Source organism: Hyalella azteca, unplaced genomic scaffold (genome assembly GCF_000764305.2).
Source record: "Hyalella azteca isolate HAZT.00-mixed unplaced genomic scaffold, Hazt_2.0.2 contig5580, whole genome shotgun sequence".
NCBI lineage: Eukaryota > Metazoa > Arthropoda > Malacostraca > Amphipoda > Hyalellidae > Hyalella > Hyalella azteca.
Genome location: NW_025935765.1, coordinates 835,433 through 856,460, shown reverse-complemented (window position 1 = coordinate 856,460; position 21,028 = coordinate 835,433). Strand labels below are relative to the sequence as shown.

The 21,028-nt window shown below is 38.7% G+C and overlaps 1 protein-coding gene across 1 annotated transcript in view; it reads left to right on the top strand.

The window, feature by feature from the left end:
* LOC108665696 (neuroligin-4, X-linked-like) overlaps positions 1-21,028 on the top strand; it is an 81,800-nt gene that overhangs the window by 53,637 nt on the left and 7,135 nt on the right. The window contains exons 2-8 of the mRNA XM_018152480.2: positions 11,890-12,039; positions 12,893-13,090; positions 13,997-14,082; positions 14,913-15,082; positions 17,062-17,230; positions 18,564-18,782; positions 19,606-19,757. Coding sequence (XP_018007969.2) covers positions 11,890-12,039; positions 12,893-13,090; positions 13,997-14,082; positions 14,913-15,082; positions 17,062-17,230; positions 18,564-18,782; positions 19,606-19,757 — 1,144 coding nt within the window. The remainder of the gene's footprint in view (positions 1-11,889; positions 12,040-12,892; positions 13,091-13,996; positions 14,083-14,912; positions 15,083-17,061; positions 17,231-18,563; positions 18,783-19,605; positions 19,758-21,028) is intronic.

The following is a 21,028-nucleotide window of genomic DNA, read 5'->3' as shown; positions in this document are numbered from 1 at the left end:
AAAATATATGTTACCAGGATCGCAGGACATATTATGCTAGCGTATGTTGCTTTATAATTTCATCCTATAATAATTATTGATAGTAAGTAATTATAAAAAATTGATTATACAATTTTCGAATCTTCAGGTATATAGATCTGTGAATATTGGATCAGTTCACTTGACTATTTGGCGTGTCATGTTTTTATATTTCGTTATCTTATGCATTTATGCTCTGAATATCAATATCAAGTAGAGTGCGTCACTGTAGCGCAGTGGTTAGCGGCAAGGGCTCCACTGTATGCGCATGTGACGACGTGACGGCGGCACCGAGATGGAGGAGCTAGGCGTGGGTTCGAGCCCCTATCGCTTAAATTTGAAGGGAAAATGTTTTATCTTACTTTTTCAGGACTTCCTCTCTTGCTCCCTCAACATTGACCATTCTGGAAATGAAACTCCTGGCGTTGGAGTTGAAATCTTGACCAATAAATCGGAGAAGTCGCGATGCTTGTCCTTCTATATCCTGCATCAAGTCCTCGTACCTCACCAACGTGTATCTGGAACGTCGGAAAAATAGGTTGCTATCAGTATTTTACATTAAAATTTTATCATTTTATTGATGAGACATAATCATGCATAGACATTGTCACACCAAAGGTAACTAAGAAGACGACACGAAAAGACGACATCGTAAGCCCTAATTAATATATAATAATTAATTCATTATTAATTACTATTTATTAATTAATTCATAAACCCTATAGAGTGTTAATTGAGACGAATTCAATCAAAATCGTTATGTCAAAATGACATAGTTTCCAACCATGTATGTTCATCAACATTTATTGTTACATATTCGAAAACTTCAATTGCTAGATTGAACTTAAAATTTTATTAACACAGTCAATTATTGTCGGAAACTGAATGTAGAATGATTAACTGAATATGGAAAGCTGGAGATGCATGAAAGATGATGCTCGATACATGGTTAGAATGCAAATTTCTTCGCTATAATTACTTAAAATTAGAAGCAAATATTAGGAAATTTTTATTTTTTAAATCAATTAAGAATCAATCAAGCGTTTACTTATTTATTTTTTCGAATAAATGGTGAATTTGTTTACAATATTTACTATTTTAGTCGTGGTTATAATATCTGAAAGTATAACGACTTAAATACTGACTTAAAGTAAGTCAATATTTTCCGAGGTTAAGTTAAATTAAAATTTTTGAACAAACATTAAAAAAAAAACATTCATTTTGAAATTAATTGAAACATTAGGTATTGATTAACTTTTTATTAGCTAAAGCTACAAAGTTATATTTAATTAGGGAAACAATATAATTTAACTCAAGAAGAAATCCAGCACAATCGACTGAATCGAGCGTCTATAGTCAATCTAATAGGATCTTCGATCAGCACGATGGAGTTACACTGTCACACGATTAATTGATCAGAGACAGATGAAACTTTAAAATCTGTAGTTGAGATTTCAATTATTAATATTTTTCATTATTGAATTTATCTAGTGGGTGATGAAAGTATCTATTTCTTTCGTAGTGTAGCCCTATGCTATATTGCGAACTAAATAAAAATTACGGAGTCTTCTTATGACAATTTTATTTTTTTCAGTCCATGTTAGATATATTTTCTTCTGATAGAAAACGTTAAATATGGTAAACTGTAAGTAAAATTTATTAAAGACTTGGAAGTCTTATTGACATTTTGTTCGGTCCTACTCCAAGTCCCGCAATACCAGCAAACCAATGTTCTCTGTTAAAAGTAACTAAAGGAACTTCAAGTGGCCCCTTTCAAAGTAATGACAAAGGCTACTAGTAAGGTAACTTGTATGGGCGTCACTGTAGCGCAAGCGCAGTGGTTAGCGGCAAGGGCTCCACTGTATGCGCATGTGACGACGTGACGGCGGCACCGAGATGGAGGAGCTAGGCGTGGGTTCGAGCCCCGGGAAGCTCAGTTAATTTCTCGGTGTCGCTTGGACGGCGCTTAGTCGCCGTCGGGAGGTGGTGCTTTCAGCGTGGCCTTGGGTGTGTGTCCCTAAACACTCTGGGTGATTACCCGGGGGGATCTTAAGGTCTCTCGAGATCTTAAGGTTTTGAGGAACGTATATGTACTATAATTGGCAATTTTGACAATTAAAGTATTGTAAACATATATTCCGATTTTGCATCGGTTTGAATGCGTTTAATTGGACCATGCTTGTCTTTGCATTTTCTGAAACTTTTCGACTCTAACACCGGCCTTTCTTTGAAAAGTATCACTTATTTTTTTATTTTTATTTTTAGCGCATTTTCTCATTTAGGGAAAAAATTCCCCATTGTGCTCGTCATGTCCGTCCGTGACTACTTCACGTTTTCGTCGACGAGAAAATGCGCTCTCTGTCACTCACTGCAGTGAGTACTGAGTTACATTTATTTTTTTTTTTGTCTTGCCAAGGCTTTTCCCGCTTCAAAAAAAAAATCCCACTTCGGGTTTCGTTTGACTGAAGCTCGATCAGAGGAAGTCAGCTAGCACAACAATCTCATATTCAAAGTCAATCACAGAATCAAGGGAATTAATTCAGCGGGAAGCTGTCCCCTGCAAAGCCTTTAGCTTGTTTGCAATCGCGTAAACTTAGCGAGCGACTTTAATGATTTTCATTGAAGGCTTTAATGGAATGCAATTGATGGAGGAGTGCGCTGGTGCCACACGCTACGTGTTACACGCCAAACAACGAACGATCAAGAGAGTGGACGGGTTTCTATGTATAGCCGACAAAATACAAAGGAATTGAAAATAAAATCTTAATATTAATAATATTAAGTTAATTCGTTCTACTGATTCAGTATTTGATATTTAAGTTGACATACAAATCTTTCTGCAGACCCTCAATGTGAAAATTAACGTTTTTAAATTATGGAAAATTTTATACAAATGCAGTCATTTTTTGACAATTACAAATAATAGCATTGATCTTTTGAATTCTATTAGAACATTTTTCCATTAGAAATAGTTGTATTTTAATTTGCGTGTAATATTCATTGTATTATAATTATCCTTCTCGGTAGCATTCCTCGGGATTCTCTGGTGTGGGAATTCTAATATATGTATTAGAATTCCCACTTAACGTGAAGTCTGCCCGCTTACTAATACTCATGCAGGAGAACGCATGAACACTGGGGACCGATATATCTACGAGCGCGAGGTAGTCTCGGTGTTTGTGAATTTCAAGACATCTTATACTGAGTTATAGTGAGGCTACTGATATCTTACATCTTATATTGCTTTATAGTGAGGCTACTGATATCTTACATCTTATATTGCGTTATAGTGAGGCTACTGATACCATGCGCAATACGGTGTCCTTAATTGTGGCAAGAAATTTATCAAATTTACAGATAGTTCGTGCTGATATCGTCGACTTGAACTGCATCAACTTTGGCTTCAAAAAATTGCTGATTGTTTTGCTCACTCCAAAGTTGTTCGTTTATAATTTTTTGTATGAACCTACTATATTTGCTTCCGGATTCTTTTTCCCCCCGGGAATGGGAATACCCAAGCTCGAAATTTTCAACAACTAAAAAGTACACGCGTATAAAAGTTAAACTTGTAATGGCATCTTCTCAACTTTGTTGAAGATCGAAATATTTATAATAATATTTATTTTCACTGTTAACGGCCAAAGCCCGTGTGCAATTCTCTTCTTCGTGTTCAATTTCGAACACAATCTTCACATAATAATTTAATTCATTGAAACAACCCACTTGGAATTAATATTAATTTAATATTTTCATTAATTAATATGTGCACCAGCCATGCTCCGATCATTTATCGACCACCGATGATCGAACATCTTGTAATATTAGTGACCCCCAATCGGGCAATTATATGATCGAGATCTACTTAATACATCTCATAAGTCATAATAATACATCATTTACGATCATAGTAATAAAGAGTGTGTAGATATAAAAATTTACTCCATCTTGCGAACTATTCTTCCAAAATTTTATAATTTGCGGCTGTGAAAGACTGGAGCGAGTCTATAGACGCAGCGAGCAACGCCTGCTGGGCGCGATAAAAACGCTGCGTCGGCCAACACAGCGAATACAGGCGATCAGGTGCGGCTTACGGCCGCCTCGGCGTCGCTAATCTGATTGGCTGACTGAAGGCCGCTGCCGTGATGACGTCACTACGGCCGCCTCGGCGTCGTTAATCTGATTGGCTGACTGAAGACCGCTGCCGTGATGCCGTCACGCTTACTTGAGGCCAAAGCAGCGGTGTTTCGGCTACACGAAATTGAGGTATTTAATACATAAAAGATTCTCCGCAATAAGATATCACAAACAAAAATTTATTTGGAAAGTTTTGCAACAAATTTATGCCCACGAAGTGGACCTCTTCATTGTTCTAATTATTTAAGTAACATTTGTCACGATGTCGAACGTAGAAAAATGGTATGTAACGTAGAATACATACGTCATGAATTCTTTCTGGGTAAAACTATTACTTTTAGTAAAGGTGCCTGATTTCACACTCGAGGCCGCCATCGTGTAAAAGGTTATAGCCGAGTCATCCTCTAATTAATTAACCTTTATTTACACCAATAGTGAAGTTTCCCTTCAAATAGAAAGCGATGCACCAGCGCACCTAATGTTAATTTTCCATTCAAAATTAATGTTAATGAAATCGATACAGACGATAATAATAGATTAGATGAGCATTTGATGTGTACATACTCTTCAAGACTCAACATCATTTTAAAAGCTTTCAATATCTGCGACCAAATTCTGTCCCCGACGACCGTTTTCATTTCATAGAAATTACAAAACTAAGGAGATATAAAAACTGAGAGTGAAATGCATCTCAAAGCGCTTTTCACTCGTGTAACTCTGATTTACACTCATTCAAATTACGATGAAAATTTCGTTAATTATCTCAATCTTGTCTAAATGTCAGATAATTTCAGTAATTTTTATTGAACGAAAGCACTAATCTGCGATTTATGATATAATTCGTATGGATAATAGAATAAGCCCGATGCGCGATCGGTTTGTGCATGTATAAATGGTTCCGCAAAGAGCTTTCCGAATGCAAAGCTTTTGCTGGCAAACGGTGTCGACGATCTGATAAACCTGCACATAACTGAGGCGCTACGCCGATGACACTAATCTCTTCAGAATGATGAGTAATTACTTCGTAATCTGCTTCCACGAATGCGGGCGGATTTTAGGTGATTTTGCAGGCTTTATTGCAACCAATTACTAAAGATCTACATCGCCCTCTTCACTCCAGTCCGAACTTCCGGATTTCTCGGATTTGTTGGAGCTGCGCTCCGCAATCTCGGAGCCCGGCTTACCGGGTTGCTGTTCCAAGATTGTTTGCCAAGGCATTCACTTTGTATCCAGTTTACCGTAGATAGTGAGGGCTGGTGTCAGCGCTTGACATACCCAGGGCAATCTTTGACTTTGATAAACGGCAGGCATAGGATTAAGGCTAACCGCCAGTACATCGAATACTTTTGTTAGCCTTTGCGCTTATTTTCTATCTAAGTATTTTTTAACTCGTGTGCCTGTTGCTTAGGACATTCATAAAGAAGCGGAACCTATGTTCTAGAAATAATTATTGAGCGTTCAGTTTTCATATTGTAAATATCTTGGAAACCATATTTTTATTGCTGACAGAAACTATAATTGTTTTTTTAGTCAACTGCGTAATTTATAGCATCAAATTTCATGAAAAATTATTGTTTTTTTGAGAAAAAACGTATATTACATTTCTTCATGGGTGTAAGTCGTGGTCTGATGTTGTTTTCTAATGTCCGACAAATACGGCTGCTGAATTAAAGGTGGTCGATCTCGGCTATTAGTGTCGATGATTTTTTATATTAAAAACGTCAAATTCACGACAATATTCTCACTGAAATTCAATGCACACTTGATTTTCATCATTTCCGATGATCAATTTGAGATTCTTAGCCCTAATAAAATTAAACAGGAATCGAACTGAATCCATGCCTCTGCATGCAGCCCTTATAATCAGTCGGTAGGTGCACTAGTCTGTCAATTTTCAACTGTTATTGCAAGTGCAACGATGGTCGCTTACCTAACGGTGATCATATGTTTTATAACGAGCTCTTTCGATGGTCGTATACAAATTACGTTTTCTTATACGTTATACGATGACGCATGATCGTTAATTCTCTATTTCCTTTGTTTTTATTTATTTTTCAAACTAGTATTGTGGTATTAGAATTAATAGCAATCGCGATTAATTTTTCACCAGTATATCACAGATACATCAAGGAAGCGACGCGAAATTTATCCGTTCTCGGGTGAATGCTGCAAATCACTGTCTGTATAGCCATTATGACTTATGATTTTCGTCGGACGTATGCTGATGATCGTAAGTGTAGATGAGAATTCAGACAGAAATTCTCACGTGAATAGCATGTCGTAAATGCATCACACGTCGTAGACCGTATGGCTGTAGTGCATATTACATTTTCGCTCGCGTCGACGAGTTTACAAAGAGAGAATCCAGCACTTATTATAGTCCATCGCTTCCTACAATAATTTCATTCAATATTTTACATCTGCTGCTATATGATTCTTTCTTCAGTCCTTTCCTTCAGTATATGTAATAATAAATAAATTTATCCCCATTGAAAATGCTTATTATCTAACCATGAACAAGAGATAAATCATCACCCTACATTCTAACTAAACAAAAGTTAGTATTTTCTGTGTTAAAAAAATATAAATCTTATGACTTCTTCATGATATTCAAAATTTTCAAGATATGCTTTGAAATTTTTAGACCGTAGAATATTTTCGATATTCATCACGGACCTCAAGGTTAGCTCGTCGTCAAGCGAAGACTTACGATTCGCGTGCGGCGAACCCGATAGAAAGTTGAAGCGTTAGCCACGATTCGTAGTCACGAGCGAGGCCGTTTCTCCTGGGAGGGTAGCCCGCGTAACTGCATCACACCTATAACCTCGCGTCCAGTCTTGATCGAGGCACTCGCACCTCACCGATTCGTCATCTTCTTGACGAGCAGTTTGGATCAAGTTAAATCCTTGTCCCAGGACTCGAACTGGCTACATAAAACTTTATAGTCTGCCTGATGACAGGGAATCAATACCACAGATTTTGAGCGGAGACTGAACTGAGTGAGAATCATGGAGCAGGCTGAGCATGATGACAGGATAGGCATAATTTATACGCGGACTCTACTTTCGTTTGTAATAAGCACAAGCAAGATCAAAACTAAAATTTAGAATTACGCAGAAATTTTAGCAATCGCGACTTTAATGAACTTTCCTGCAAAATGAAGACAAGCAGGACTATTATCTCTAAATAATGCAATTCAATTTAATGAAATTAATTTAATGTGCGTCAATCAGAGTTTCAGGATTCGCGGGTGAAGGACAGAGTTTTTACCCTCAAATAACAGATGTAGGGCTGAGTTTCGTTCGTCGTTCATGTATAAATTTATTTGGTGTCATTGACATTGCGAATAGTTAAGCTGTAAGCAATTAATCATCTGCATGTCGGTCCATAGCGTCGGAGGTCTCGCTCGACTCGGGCTGATGGTGTGAATCTCTATAGCCTCTGACAGTTTTCAGAGGCTGCATGGGAATTAGACTGAGCCTAAATATTGCTGGTTACTAACACTCCACTCAGAAGTTCTTTGCACTGCAAAGTGCAGAAAACTTTAGACCCACTGCAACCGTATTTTCGGCGCAGTCACCAAATAAAAATAATAATTAACTGTTGATGGCTAGATGATGAACTAGCTTTAGGGCCAGAAAGGTAACGGTGAAGAACAGGTCAAAGGCTCGTCAATGCTCGGAAAAACTTCCGAAAATAACAGTTGGTGTTATACTAACAGGCCCTGTCGGTAGTGCATCAAAAACAAGGACCAAAATTCCACTCACTGAGAGTTTTTTGCAAGGAACTTGTTTCTTGGTTCAACGAACGAGACAATTCGTTCCAATGAAAATGAATGTGGGCCCACGAACGATAATTCGAATAAGTAAGCGACAATACCATGGAGTATAGGGGCTGGAAAATAGGAGTTTCAGCGCGAATATTGCTGTTTATGATCGAGAAGTGTAGGCAAATCGTAAGAACCAAAGCGGAAGATAATTCCCAACTCAATATAATAGGTGTACAATTAAACTTGGTTACTAATCTCGGGTGAATTCTAGATTCAACTTTAATAATAAATCTAAATATAGCAAAAGTTCATTTTAGATAAACAATCGCAGAACTGACGACCACTGTAATTTTGAATATTTAATCAAGTATATTTTTTAGTATTTGATCATGGAACAAAATACATTAACTGTTGACAAAAAAAGCGGCAAGCTGTAACTGTTAAATATAATAGGCGCACTATCGCTGGCCGGCGCTCGGCCGATGAAATTCTACGCGGCACTAATTTTTAACAAGGTTAAGGATAGTCTGCGCGCTCTAGTTTCCTTTAGAGATCTCCAGATCGTTGAATCGTTCCGGTCTCTCCGAATAGATCGTCCGGAAGCTGGAAATCTTCTAAGAAGAGTCGCTCCAGAATGGCTACGGAAGTTCACGATAAATAAAGTCTTTGTTAAGCTCCACGTATCAAGCCGACATCGCACGGCGCGAGGAAACGCGCGTACGGAAAATAACGTAACGTTCTTGTCGACGTCTTCAGTCGAGTCTACTTATACTGTATGAGATTCGTGTTTTGTTGAGCAGTGTGTTGGACTTAATTTGTAAAGCTTTGAAACGCAGCTGTTATTATGTCGACACGGAAATGACTATAGCCTCATTTCCTGGGCCACCTGGGAACAGCAGTTTCTACAACAGCAATGTTCCCCATTGAAAATATAATATTATTGTCAAACTCTCACTTAATAACAACGATATTTCATAAACAATTAAGCAATATAATTTTTATTCGACGACACGTGGCGAAGGTCGCGTGTCAAAGATAATGAAAATTCTTGCCATTGACGACTTCCTGTGCGCAATAAACCCAGAATCTGTTCTTTCAGCTCAATTGTCTGATTGCGAAAAATTTATAGCGACATCTTCGTTAAAATAACGCTATGGCAAATTTTTGACAAGTGCCTGTTTATTGTCTTTGTATTCTCATAGTATAGTATTTTATAGTATAGTATGGTATAGTATAGTATAGCATAGCATTGATTAGTATATTATATTATAGTATGGTATAATATTTTACAGTATTGTATAGTTTAGTGGTGTCGGTGCTTCGTGTAATTTTCGCCACTTGTTCATTGAAGATCTAAATCCTGTTTTTTTTTTCGACCGTATCTATTCAATACTGACGTTTAATTAAATAGCTCCTTGGTTTTTAAAATTTCCGCGGGGTGATAGGCACTATAAATCTGAACATTTAACTCTGCATAGCTTTATCGAGTTAGTTCATGAACGCATTCATATATAGTCTGTTCCGCATGTCGGTGGAACGATACGGTGAAAAAGGGTTTTGCTAGGATGTTTTGCACAGTAGTTTTATTTGTTTATATTTATGTCTTCATATCCTAAGTATTTACAGTGAAATCTCGTCCAATAATTAGCATGAAATGTCCGATGATTAATTCTATGAACATAATCATGAAATGTATATATGTCTAGCGCTTAACAAGATGAACAATTGCATGAAATGAGCGAGGAATGTTTGCAATATATGGCTAATGAATGTGTTAATGAATATTAGCATTAAATACCCGACTTTTTCATGAATATTAGACTGAATGCGCCATGATTACCCTGCATGATGAAAATCATCAAGCCATTCCCTTTCAATTTTTCTATGAATATTTGACTGCAATCGAACAATTATTTCCTTGAGAAATATTATCTTGAAGTGCGTGATGATCACGGGAAAGGAATATTAGCATGAAATTCCCTATGAATATGGCAATGAATATCAGCAGTGAATGCCCGCCGCATTCGTCAATGACTTGCCGGCGGAGGCACAGGTCTGAAGACTGCAGACCGAGGTCGCCATTTCACGGCTGGACGGTCTACCGTATTGCCGGCACCTCATTGCCTGCCTGGTCATTAGTCACCCTGCTCTTGTGGCACATTATTGCACACTTGTGGCACATTATTGCATGCTTGTGACACATTATTGCACACTTGTGACACATTATTGCACACTTGTGACACATTATTGCACACTTGTGGCACATTATTGCACACTTGTGACACATTATTGCACACTTGTGACACATTATTGCACACTTGTGACACATTATTGCACACTTGTGACACATTATTATGCACTTGTGACACATTATTGCACACTTGTGATACATTGTTGCTTACTTTTGACACATTATTGCACTCTTGTGACACATTAATGCACACTTGTGACACATTATTGCACACTTGTGACACATTATTGCCCATTCAATCAACTCATTATAGCCTTCTTGTGAACCATCATTTCCCTCATTGTCAAACAATTATTGCTTTTTTTATCGATTAATCATCGAAAAATATTGCGATTAATCATTGCTGTTTATAGTATTTTTATTAACCTCTATCGCGTCTTTCTTATATATCGACCAATATCGCACATTTATTTGTATGCATGCGATTATGCATGTCGATAAAAACTAAGCTGAGTATAATTATCTTTTTTGTAGTTTCTAATTTCAGGATAAACGATTATGCCGCCTGAGTTTATTGCTTGAAATTGTTCAAACATTTTGACTTTGAAGCTCCAGGACATACTATACCAACTGCAATTTAATTTCAACAATGTTGTATTACAATAGCACATTATGCTGAGTGCGATAAGTTTGCTAAAAGCCCAGGTAGAATGTCTGACAATTATGTTATCACCATCTTTTTTCATATTTTTGCCAATGATATTACGATTAATGACAAAAATATATCATAACAGTGATGTTTGGCTGCCACAGGTAAGACGTTGCGGCTGATATATGATGCCGTTATCACCATTATAGGTCTTATTAGTTCCAATGATGTTATGATGTGGGCTCATACTTCATCACATTGAGTGACATATGGTGGCTACAGGCACGTGCATGACAGAGCCATTATCATAATCATCAGTCACGTATAATCATGTGAAGGAAATTATGATGTAAAACAATGACACGCTCGTGCTCACTGTCGTGAGATTTCCCCAGGCACAGGCATAACGGAGCCATTATCACCATTATCAGCCATATATAATCATGTAAATGATGTTATGATCTATAACAATAACACGCCGTGCTAACTATCGCGATATTTCCCCTGGCGCAGGCACGAAAGAGCCGTTATCACCATCATCAGTCATGTATAATTATGTAAACTATGTTATGATGTATAACAATGACACGTTGTGCTGACTATCGTGATATATTCCCAGGCGCAGGCACGATAGAGCCTTTATCACCATCATCAATCATATATAATCATGTCAACGATATTATGATTTACGTAGCATAGTAAAGGTTCGTGCTGACTTTCTTGACATTTCTCCAGGCGCAGTCACGGCAGAGCCTTTATCACCATCATTAGTCACCAACATGCCGTCCATTTCAACGACTGGAAAGGCAAATTTCAGTCATATATAAATATGTAAACGATGCTATGATATATAACAATGACACGAAGTGCTGACTATCGTGACTTTTCATCAGGCACATGCATAACGTACGGAGGCTTTATCACCATCATCAGTCATATATAATCATGTCAATGATATTATGATTCACGTAGGACAACAAATGTTTGGGCTGACTGTCGTGACATTTCTCCAGGCAAAAGCACGACAGAACCATTATCACCATCATCAGTCTTTATAATCTTGTCAACGATATTATGATTTATGTAGGATAATAAAAGTTTGGGCTGACTGTCGTGACATTTCCCCAGGCGCAGGTACAACAGAGCGGTTGGCTGTGCTGGTTTACATCCACGGCGAGTCGTACGAATGGAACAGCGGCAACCCTTACGACGGCATCACACTCGCCTCCTACGGACAAGTCATCGTCGTAACCATCAACTTCAGGCTTGGTGTGCTCGGTCAGTATTGCATGTATCTATTTATTAACTCAATTTTATACTAATTGTTCCGTTTTTAGTGCATTTTCTCATTTATGAAAAAATGCCCTGTTGTGCTCGCCATGTCTGTCCGTTTGTCTGTCCGTCCGTGACTTCACGTTTTCGTCGACGAGAAAATGCGCTCTCTGTCACTCACTGCAGTGAGTACTGAGTTATGTTTTTTAATACATTATTTTCTAAACTGGCTTGCGATGTTTCTAGAGCTGTCTACGGTAGCGCAGTTCTGAGGTCATATGTAGTAGATAGGCAAGTGTTTATGCAGAGCGTTGACTCTATGACAAGTTTATGTTTCAAAATTTTGGTCAACGGCTGCGCTCCCCAGAAAATACTCTATTGTTGGGAATTTTGGTTGCCTAGAAACGCAGCCGCTGCGTATAATATTTGGCGTATGCCTACGCAGAAGCTGCTTCTTTGCAAATGCGTTTGGAATATATTGAACTGGATATATTTGGAATATATCCAGAACTCTCCTGTATTAACAATACTCAGCATGATCAAAAAGCTATAGCTATTAAAACTCCTGAGCTCTAAGTTCCAATTTGATTTATTTATTTATTTAGCAACCCTTGAACATAGCAACCCTTGAACATAGCAACCCTTGAACATAGCAACCCCTGAACATAGCAACCCTTGAACATAGCAACCCTTGAACATAGCAATCCTTGAACATAGCAACCCATGAACATAGCAACCTTTGAACATAGCAACCTTTGAACATAGCAACCCTTGAACATAGCAACCCTTGAACATAGCAACCCTTGAACATAGCAACCTCAGAACTAAATGTTATTAAATGCTCGTCTTCTGAGTACAGGGTTCCTGCGTCCAGCTCTGAGCGAGTCTCGCGTCAGCAACTTCGGGCTGCTGGACCAGATCGCGGCGCTGCACTGGATCAAAGAGAACATCGCGGCCTTCAACGGCGACCCTACGCGGGTGACCATCTTCGGTCACGGCACAGGAGCCGCCCTCGCCAACCTGCTCCTCATCTCTCCTGTCACTCAAGTGTCTCAGGGTGAGGGCGGTCCTTGATTTTTCTTCAATTAAGGCGCATTAATTAATCCCTTAATTCAATTCAAAGGCGCAGAGCGCCTTTGAATTTTGAATGTTCAGGGCGAGAGCATCATCGAACTGCGGTGTCAGTCTGACTGCACCAGCATGGAGGGGTGTCAGTCTGACGGCACCAACATGGAGGGGTGTCAGTCTGACTGCACCAACATGGAGGGGTGTTGGCAGACACATTATTTATTCAGTACAGACTCTGGCGTCCGCGCCAGCAAGCGATTTTGGCGCAAACTTCAGTGTTGCGAGTTTGCTGCTGTTAATTTGCCTTTCATGGACCTAAAAAGTCGGCAAGAGTGGCAAGTTTGGCCTAAGTTTCCTCGTAAATTCATTTGGTGGCTGTTAGGCCGAAGTTCTACACACTCGCCTCCATCATAAAACTGACGGCTCTCAAAAAACAATGCCACAACAACCCATACGATTGCCCCAAGAGATGTTAAATCTCGGGAATTTGTAGTTCCGCGTGCCGTTACTAGATGTGCTTTTCTACGTCCCATTGCATTATACACTTCAGCGAAAAAATTTTATCGTACAGCCTACCCCGCGCTCTATTTAGGCTCGAAATAACACGTACAAAACAATAGCAGACGATGTCAATAGAGATTAAATTATGAAGTCTGGCCTAGCGAATGGAGCCACTATTTTGCAAAACGTCTCAAATTTTGATTTGCGCATTATAACTTCACTAATTTATTTACATATAACTATGGAATGAAATGAAAATAAATGCAATTACGTTGAGGCTCAACCGATTTCTTATTTGGCATATCAACATCTAATATCCAAATACGTCTATTGTGCACCTATATTTTAACGTCTAATATTCAACTTAAGAATTAACTTGCTGCTTTCTTGCCAGGTCTTTTCCAGCGAGCGATATTGATGAGCGGGTCTGCCTTGAGTAAATGGGCGCTAACGTGGGATCCATACAAGTATACAATACAGGTAAGTTTGGGCCGCGACCCGGAATCTAAACAAATATACAATACAGCGACATGGAACCTATACAAATATACAATACAGGTGAGTGTGGGCCGCGATGCGGAATCTATACAAATATACAATACAGGCGAGTGTGGGCCGGTATCCGGAACCTATACAAGTACACAATACAGGTCAGTGGAGGTCGTTACTCGGGATCCACCCAAGTATACAGTACAGGTGTGTGATGTGACCTAATATCCCGTACATATGACGGCAGAATCGTTGTACATTCCAGCCTAAAATGCAGTCTCTGCTCGACTATTTTATGCCCGTGCGACTGATGGCCTAAGAATGCATTTGATTAAATAATTATATGTTTGATTAAAATAACAACGTGAATGAACGAGCTAATTCTGCCTTCTAATATTAATTCTTGCACTCTTGACCATATTATTGGATAGAATTATCCTAGAATCTAGACCCTCCTTCCGGTTTACTGCAATTATTTAATCCGAGTTAACGTTTATACTTCGTCTCGCCATCCTCCCTCAGGTGTCCAAGGCACTAGGTTGCCCTCTCGTCGACCGTTGCATAATATTTAGCTTCTACCTAACCAAATCATTAGACGGGAATATGATAAAGTGTTCATCCGGTATGCAGATTTAATACGAAGTAACGTTGACGCTGTGTCCCGCCACCCTCAGGTGTCCAAGGCCTATAGGCTGCCCTCTCGTAGACCGTTGCCTAATATACAGCTTCTACCAAACCAAATAATTACACGGTAATATAATAAAGTTTTCATCCGGTATGCAGATTTAATCTGAAGTCCCGCTCTGTCCCGCCACCCTCAGGTGTCCAAGGCCCTAGGTTGCCCTCTCGTCGACCGGGGCGACGAGCTCGCGCAATGTCTTCGTCACAAGACCGTCGACGAGCTGCAAGACGTGCACCTCCAGACCCCTCCCTTCACTACACCGCTTGGTCCCATCGTCGACGGCGTCATCATCAAGACAGACCCATACACGTGAGACTAAAACTCGTCGTCTCGGCTTCGTATCAAATCGAACTAAAACGACGAGGAGTTGTGATGAATTGTATTTTTTTTATCAAATCCTATTTTAGATTTGAAATTCTTGGTTCATTTTTACTCGTGAGCCTCAAACTCGTCGTCTCGGCTTCGTACCACGTCGAACTAAAACGACGATGAGTTGTACTGAATTGGATTTTTTATCGAATTCTATTTTAGATTTGAATTTTTTTGTGCATTTTTACGCGTGAGATTCGAACTAATTAACTCTTGTTTCATGCCACGTCAAAATTTGTTTTGGTGAACTGCAATTTTTTTCTTAATGAAAAGTATTTTTGCTATAATTTTATTATTGTAAAAGTTAGTAGAGAAAATCTTATATTGCAAGAGTAAGTAAAGTGCTACAGATTAGGCCAACAACGACGTTGTTTGTAATAAATTACGCTCTTACAAATAAATGAGGGTGGTGAAAAAAATTCTGGTCAAATTTATGATTACAACCTTGTAGTTTCGATCAGGAGTTGGACGGGAATCTTCCGTAATAGATAAAAAAATATAACTCAGTACTCACTGCAGTGAGTGACACAGAGCGCATTTTCTCGTAGACGAAAACTTGACGTCACGGACGGACAGACAGACAGACAGTGGACATGGCGAGCAGAATAGTGCATTTTTTCCATAAATGAGAAAATGCGTTAAAAACATCGGAGGAAATTACTGAAATTACGATAATTTGTTGCCTTCTACCATAAATTCACACATCAGAAAGAGCCCGATTAAAAAATACTGTATGATATGCATGTACCTTACAGCACCCTATGAGTTTTTTCAATCATGCTGACACTATAATGGTGAAAATAATCGTGCCACATCATATAACTGAACACAATATTAACTTGTTATTGACTTGTTACGTCCTCCCTCGCAGCGCCTTAACGCTGCACGAAAAAGTTAACTTTAGCTGGAAAACTTTCCCGAGATCAACGCCACCTCGGATATTTTTGCCACATGTGATTTGTTGTGTGCAATATATCTTATCCTAAATATATCTTATCCCAAATATATATTATTCTAAATAAATCTAAGATATTTGTACCTGAGCCTGTATAGCAAGTATAGCAGATTTTACAGCTCCTCGATGTGATTTTACAGTGCTCCTTTTACAGCTCCTTGCAATCACTGAGGAGGATCCATACCAATCCCGTTTTTTACTGCAATTAAATCTAGAGCTGAAAGTAAGTTCATTCCTGTTTATTAGTGTCTTAAGAAAATGCAGAATTTGCTCTCGATCATAATTTTTTATTCGCGGTATTCATGGACTTTTTTATGATAATTAGAAACACGATCGTGCCGCTAGGTTATTAACAGTCTGCTAGGCCTTCTAGGATTTTACAGTCTTCTAGGATATTGATTCTAGGTTATTATTTCTAGTCTTTTATGTTATTAATAGTCTTTTAGCTTCGCACCAAATATCATTCGTGATGGCATACACGTTCCGGCGCAACGGCCCCGGACGTCCTTTAGCAACGGGTCCCCCAAAAGCGGAGCTTCCTTTAACTTTTGGATTTTGCGCGACGCGACATCGAGGAAGATTCTTGTGCAAGTTTCCGATGCCGACGCAATATCGTGCAGGCCGAGCACATCACACCAGGACTTCATTTTGATAGCTTGGTTACGCAAGAAAAAAAATGCATCCCTAGTTTCGCTTTAGCTCGCTGAGCGAAAAAATCGAGTTTGTGGTATCACTTCTTTTTCCCGAAAAGAAACTTTGAGGAACATGGCGAGAACTTTCTGACGATTTTGTGTGTTGGGAGCAGGGAAAAAATTCTTTTTGCTTTGTACTTTTACAATTCATGAGATTTCTTCTGACATGCATCGAAATTCTAAATAATATCCGTTACCGTCCAATATACAATCATGCAGTGAATTCATGAGAAAAATGAATTAAATACGACCTAAATTTTCTGACTTTCCAGGACCATGTCGGAAGATGAGAGAGTATTCGGTCGCTACGAACTACTATACGGCGTGACTCAGGCTGAGAGCTACAACATGTTCACCGCAGCTGAAGTCAAGTTCGGCATGTCTCTGGAAAGAAAAAACAAGCTTCTCAGGGCCTACGTATCGAACAACTTTAACCATCATGTGAGTTTGTCCCTCGGCATCTGTGCCCATCCCTCGCACCGAGGCGTGTTGCTGTGCGAGCTGCACATTCAAAATTTTGCTTGCGTAATTGGGAATTGAGATCTGTGCTGGTGCATTCTTACTCACGTTTTATATAGAAAAGAGACGAAATTTGTCTTGGCTTAGAAATTAGATGATGATTGATGTAGAGTAATAATTGTTTCTACAACGGTTTCTGTACTTCGTTGCCATCGTTGTGTTTGTTTCGCGAAAGTTTATGCTCTCACACAAGGCAATAGGCAGGAGATCTTGTTAACAAGCAGCAGAAATTTCGATGATATAGTTAAAAATTTTCATTTACTACTAAAAATATCATAAACTTTTCACGTTTTTCCGTTCAGGTGCAGAGATATTTGGAGAGGGAAATCCACGAAACGGTGGTTTATTTTGTTTCGTGACACCTGATTCCATTTCATACCTTTAATTATACATTAAGGTATCAAAGTTCTTAGGAAAGCAGGCTGTTGATAAAAGCTCTGATGGATCGTACGGAGTTGCATATTAATGGCCAGAGTTTTGTTTGCATTCATTAATTTAACAATTATCACGCTTAATTTAATTTTAAAATTAAAAAAATGTATTTTAACAGTTATCACACTTCAGAATTAGAAGCCAAACTTCTAATCGCACTATCCGAAGATCAATAATTTGCGAAAGATACGTTCACGTAAATTTTCCTCGCTCGTGAGATCACTGCACTATAGTTTCATAATGTGAAGCAGTAATAATAATGTGATTAATGATAGTGTAAGAGTCAAGCTGAGTCACTTGTAAATTTATAGAGGCTCTTGTTCAAACTCCACCTCGCAATGAGCCGGCAGTTTCCTATTGAGTGAGCAAAGCCAAGAAGAATTTGCAATCATGCGCTAATCCGTTTCTATCAAAAGCCTAGCATTTTAATTAAATTCATCAGAGGAATTTATTCTCTGTATCGAACATCTGATTGATGTCGTGCAAGCTGGCGCAGCATCAGACCTCCAACTCTGTCCCTACCCTGTGCTTGTCTCTAGGGTTGATCGGGTCTTATATTGTTTTGATTGCAACTTAACACGAATATCATGAACTTGTAATTCCATGGCGCAAGAATACAACGTCGAGATATTTGCTATGAATATATGGTATATTTTAAAATTGTTCACATATTTAACGGTTCAAAATTCATACAGTCGAAGGCTGTTCTATTCGTGATTAAAAAATCAGAACATTTCCCGCATTTTTATGTTAAGGATGAAGTAATGAGAGTACCTGTCATTGAAATTTTGATTAATTCCTCATTTTTTCTTGTTATTCACAGACATCGAACATTTACTCGGCGATTTTGAACCAGTATGACACGTTCAGCAGTGCACGGCTGCCAGACGAAAGATCTACGAGAGATTTGACCCTGGAGATCCTAAGTGACGCACAAATCGTGGCCCCGGTGGTGAACATGGGGGACCTTCACTCGAACCTCAACCCCAAGAGCTACTTTTATGTCTTCGACCATCAGACCGAGAATGGCGACTATCCCGTCGTGAGTAAAAGTTGTCGGTGGTTGAGAATTCGCTTGTGTATTCCGTAGTCTGACCGTAAATTACAACTTCCCTCTAGTTAGTCAAAGTCGTCGATGGTTAGAGGTTTCCTTGTGTATTTTGTAGTCTATCCTTGAACGATGACCATCCGTACGAAAGTTAAGGTCGTCGGAGGTTAGAGATTTCTTTGGGTATTTTTTAGTCTGACCGTGAATGGTGGCTAGCCCGCCCTCCGTAATGTCTATATTTATCAAGTATTCTTTACGTAATTGTTTCATGTCATCACGAAACTAATTTCGCGGAATGAATCATTAACCCTCGAGTAGAGATCATCTGCATATGATTAATATAATGGCGTTTTAATCAGTTTAGAGGCGTGCACTTCGTATTAGTTTATCAGTTCCATGTCACTACTATTTATTTCAACGCGTCCACGGGATAATGTGAATTGCTCGCTTGACAGTGTACAATGCTCACTGTGCATGCTCCTCACAGCACTTGCTGCTTGCCGTTACAGTCTGTTCGCAGTACACGCTTCTTGCCGCACATACTGTACAGTGTACATTGTTCTTGCCATGGTTGAATCAATTCCACCATGGTTCTTGCTGCTCGTTGTAGATAGTCGAACGAAGAAAAGTAAAAAGTTTCTCCTTTGGGAGCCTCATTGCTATTTGTTTGAACTCGTAAGAGTTTGACACCTTAAACAAGTATTTTAGAAACCATATATGTTCAGAAAAAATATCAGTCTTTTGAGCTTCCTAATATTTACAACAAAAACTAATCCAGTATTTTTTTCTCGGTTTTCTCACGAACAAATGCTTTTAGTCTCAGGGCACTGTGCACGGCGAGGAGTTGGCCTACGTGTTTGGGGCACCGCTGGTCGGAGGCTTCAGCCACTTTCCACTGAACTACTCCACTGACGAGGTCTACCTCTCAGAGCTCGTCATGAAGCTCTGGACCAACTTCGCCAAGACCGGGTACTTTGTAAAATTTATTTTAAAGCTATAATTACCGCTACTTTTTGCTAACTTCCGCAGCTAAAGCAACGGGCCCATAGCATTTGATTTGCTCTGCAAATATCATTGAGTTGCCAGTTTTTTTACGAAATGAGTGCAGCTGATGGTTTCTAAAAAAATTTACGACTTAAATGTTTGCTATGGAAACGATGTTAGCAGTATTTCGTTTGAATTTATGCTCAGAATTATTTAATCGGGGTTATAAATTGGTACAACGTAACTTGAACCGATCATCGCGAATTTTTTTCAACAATAATTGTGCACGCTGATTCGAAAATTTTCAAGTATACCCAGCGTCAAATTTCTGTCGTGGTCTAGGAAAAGAAGGCTCTAAAATATCACTTTTTAAGATATGTTTGACTTAGTGGCTATCCAATTGACTGCAAATAACTGTTTCTAATGTTTCGCCGAGCATACCTTAAGATGAACTTTTCTTGATGAACTAATCTTAGTTTGTAGCATACATTTTCCTATTGTATTTAGCAGCTGCAATGTGAGTACACAATAAACTTATTCGCGAAGTCAGACCCGCAGTAGGTAAACGGCTTCCATCAACGCCACATAAGTCACCACTACATACTTCTCCGTTGGTCAATGAAAACCATTCCATATAATACTACTTAGATTTGTAGGATTTGATAACCATTTGATGATAAGAAAGTTGTAAACGCGCTAAAAAATGAGGATCAGTTTTGTTTAAAAAATGGATCGCTTCAATGGAAGCCCGATCACTTGATTGGTGTGGCATCTTTATAGGCATTGACGGTAGACAACTCCTGGCTTGATAAACGGTTTTGCTTTACAAGAGTAACTCCTCAAAATAGGCATTTTCTACGAATCTGTTCATTAATTTTCTATGACAGTTTTCTTTGCATAAACTCATTTAATTCATAATAATTTGAACCGTCATTCATTTTGGACTCAACTTTCGGCTAGCATTTCAAACGAGGTTCTATTCGTCATCTTAAATACAAAAATGACTTTTTTCCCTTAAAAAATCGCTGAAAATCAAATTAAATCATTCTCTTTACTGGTCTCTCTACTAGTACTAGACTACTAGCCTCTATATGGCTCTATAGACAACTTAGATAAAGTTAATGAGATATAGATAAAGCCCTAACGGCTTTTTTCTTCAAACTCATAAATGTCGCTGAAATTATTTAATGATTTAATTTGAAGGAAATTAAATAGCTAGCATCTAAATAATAAAGTTCCATGACTCATTAGTTTAC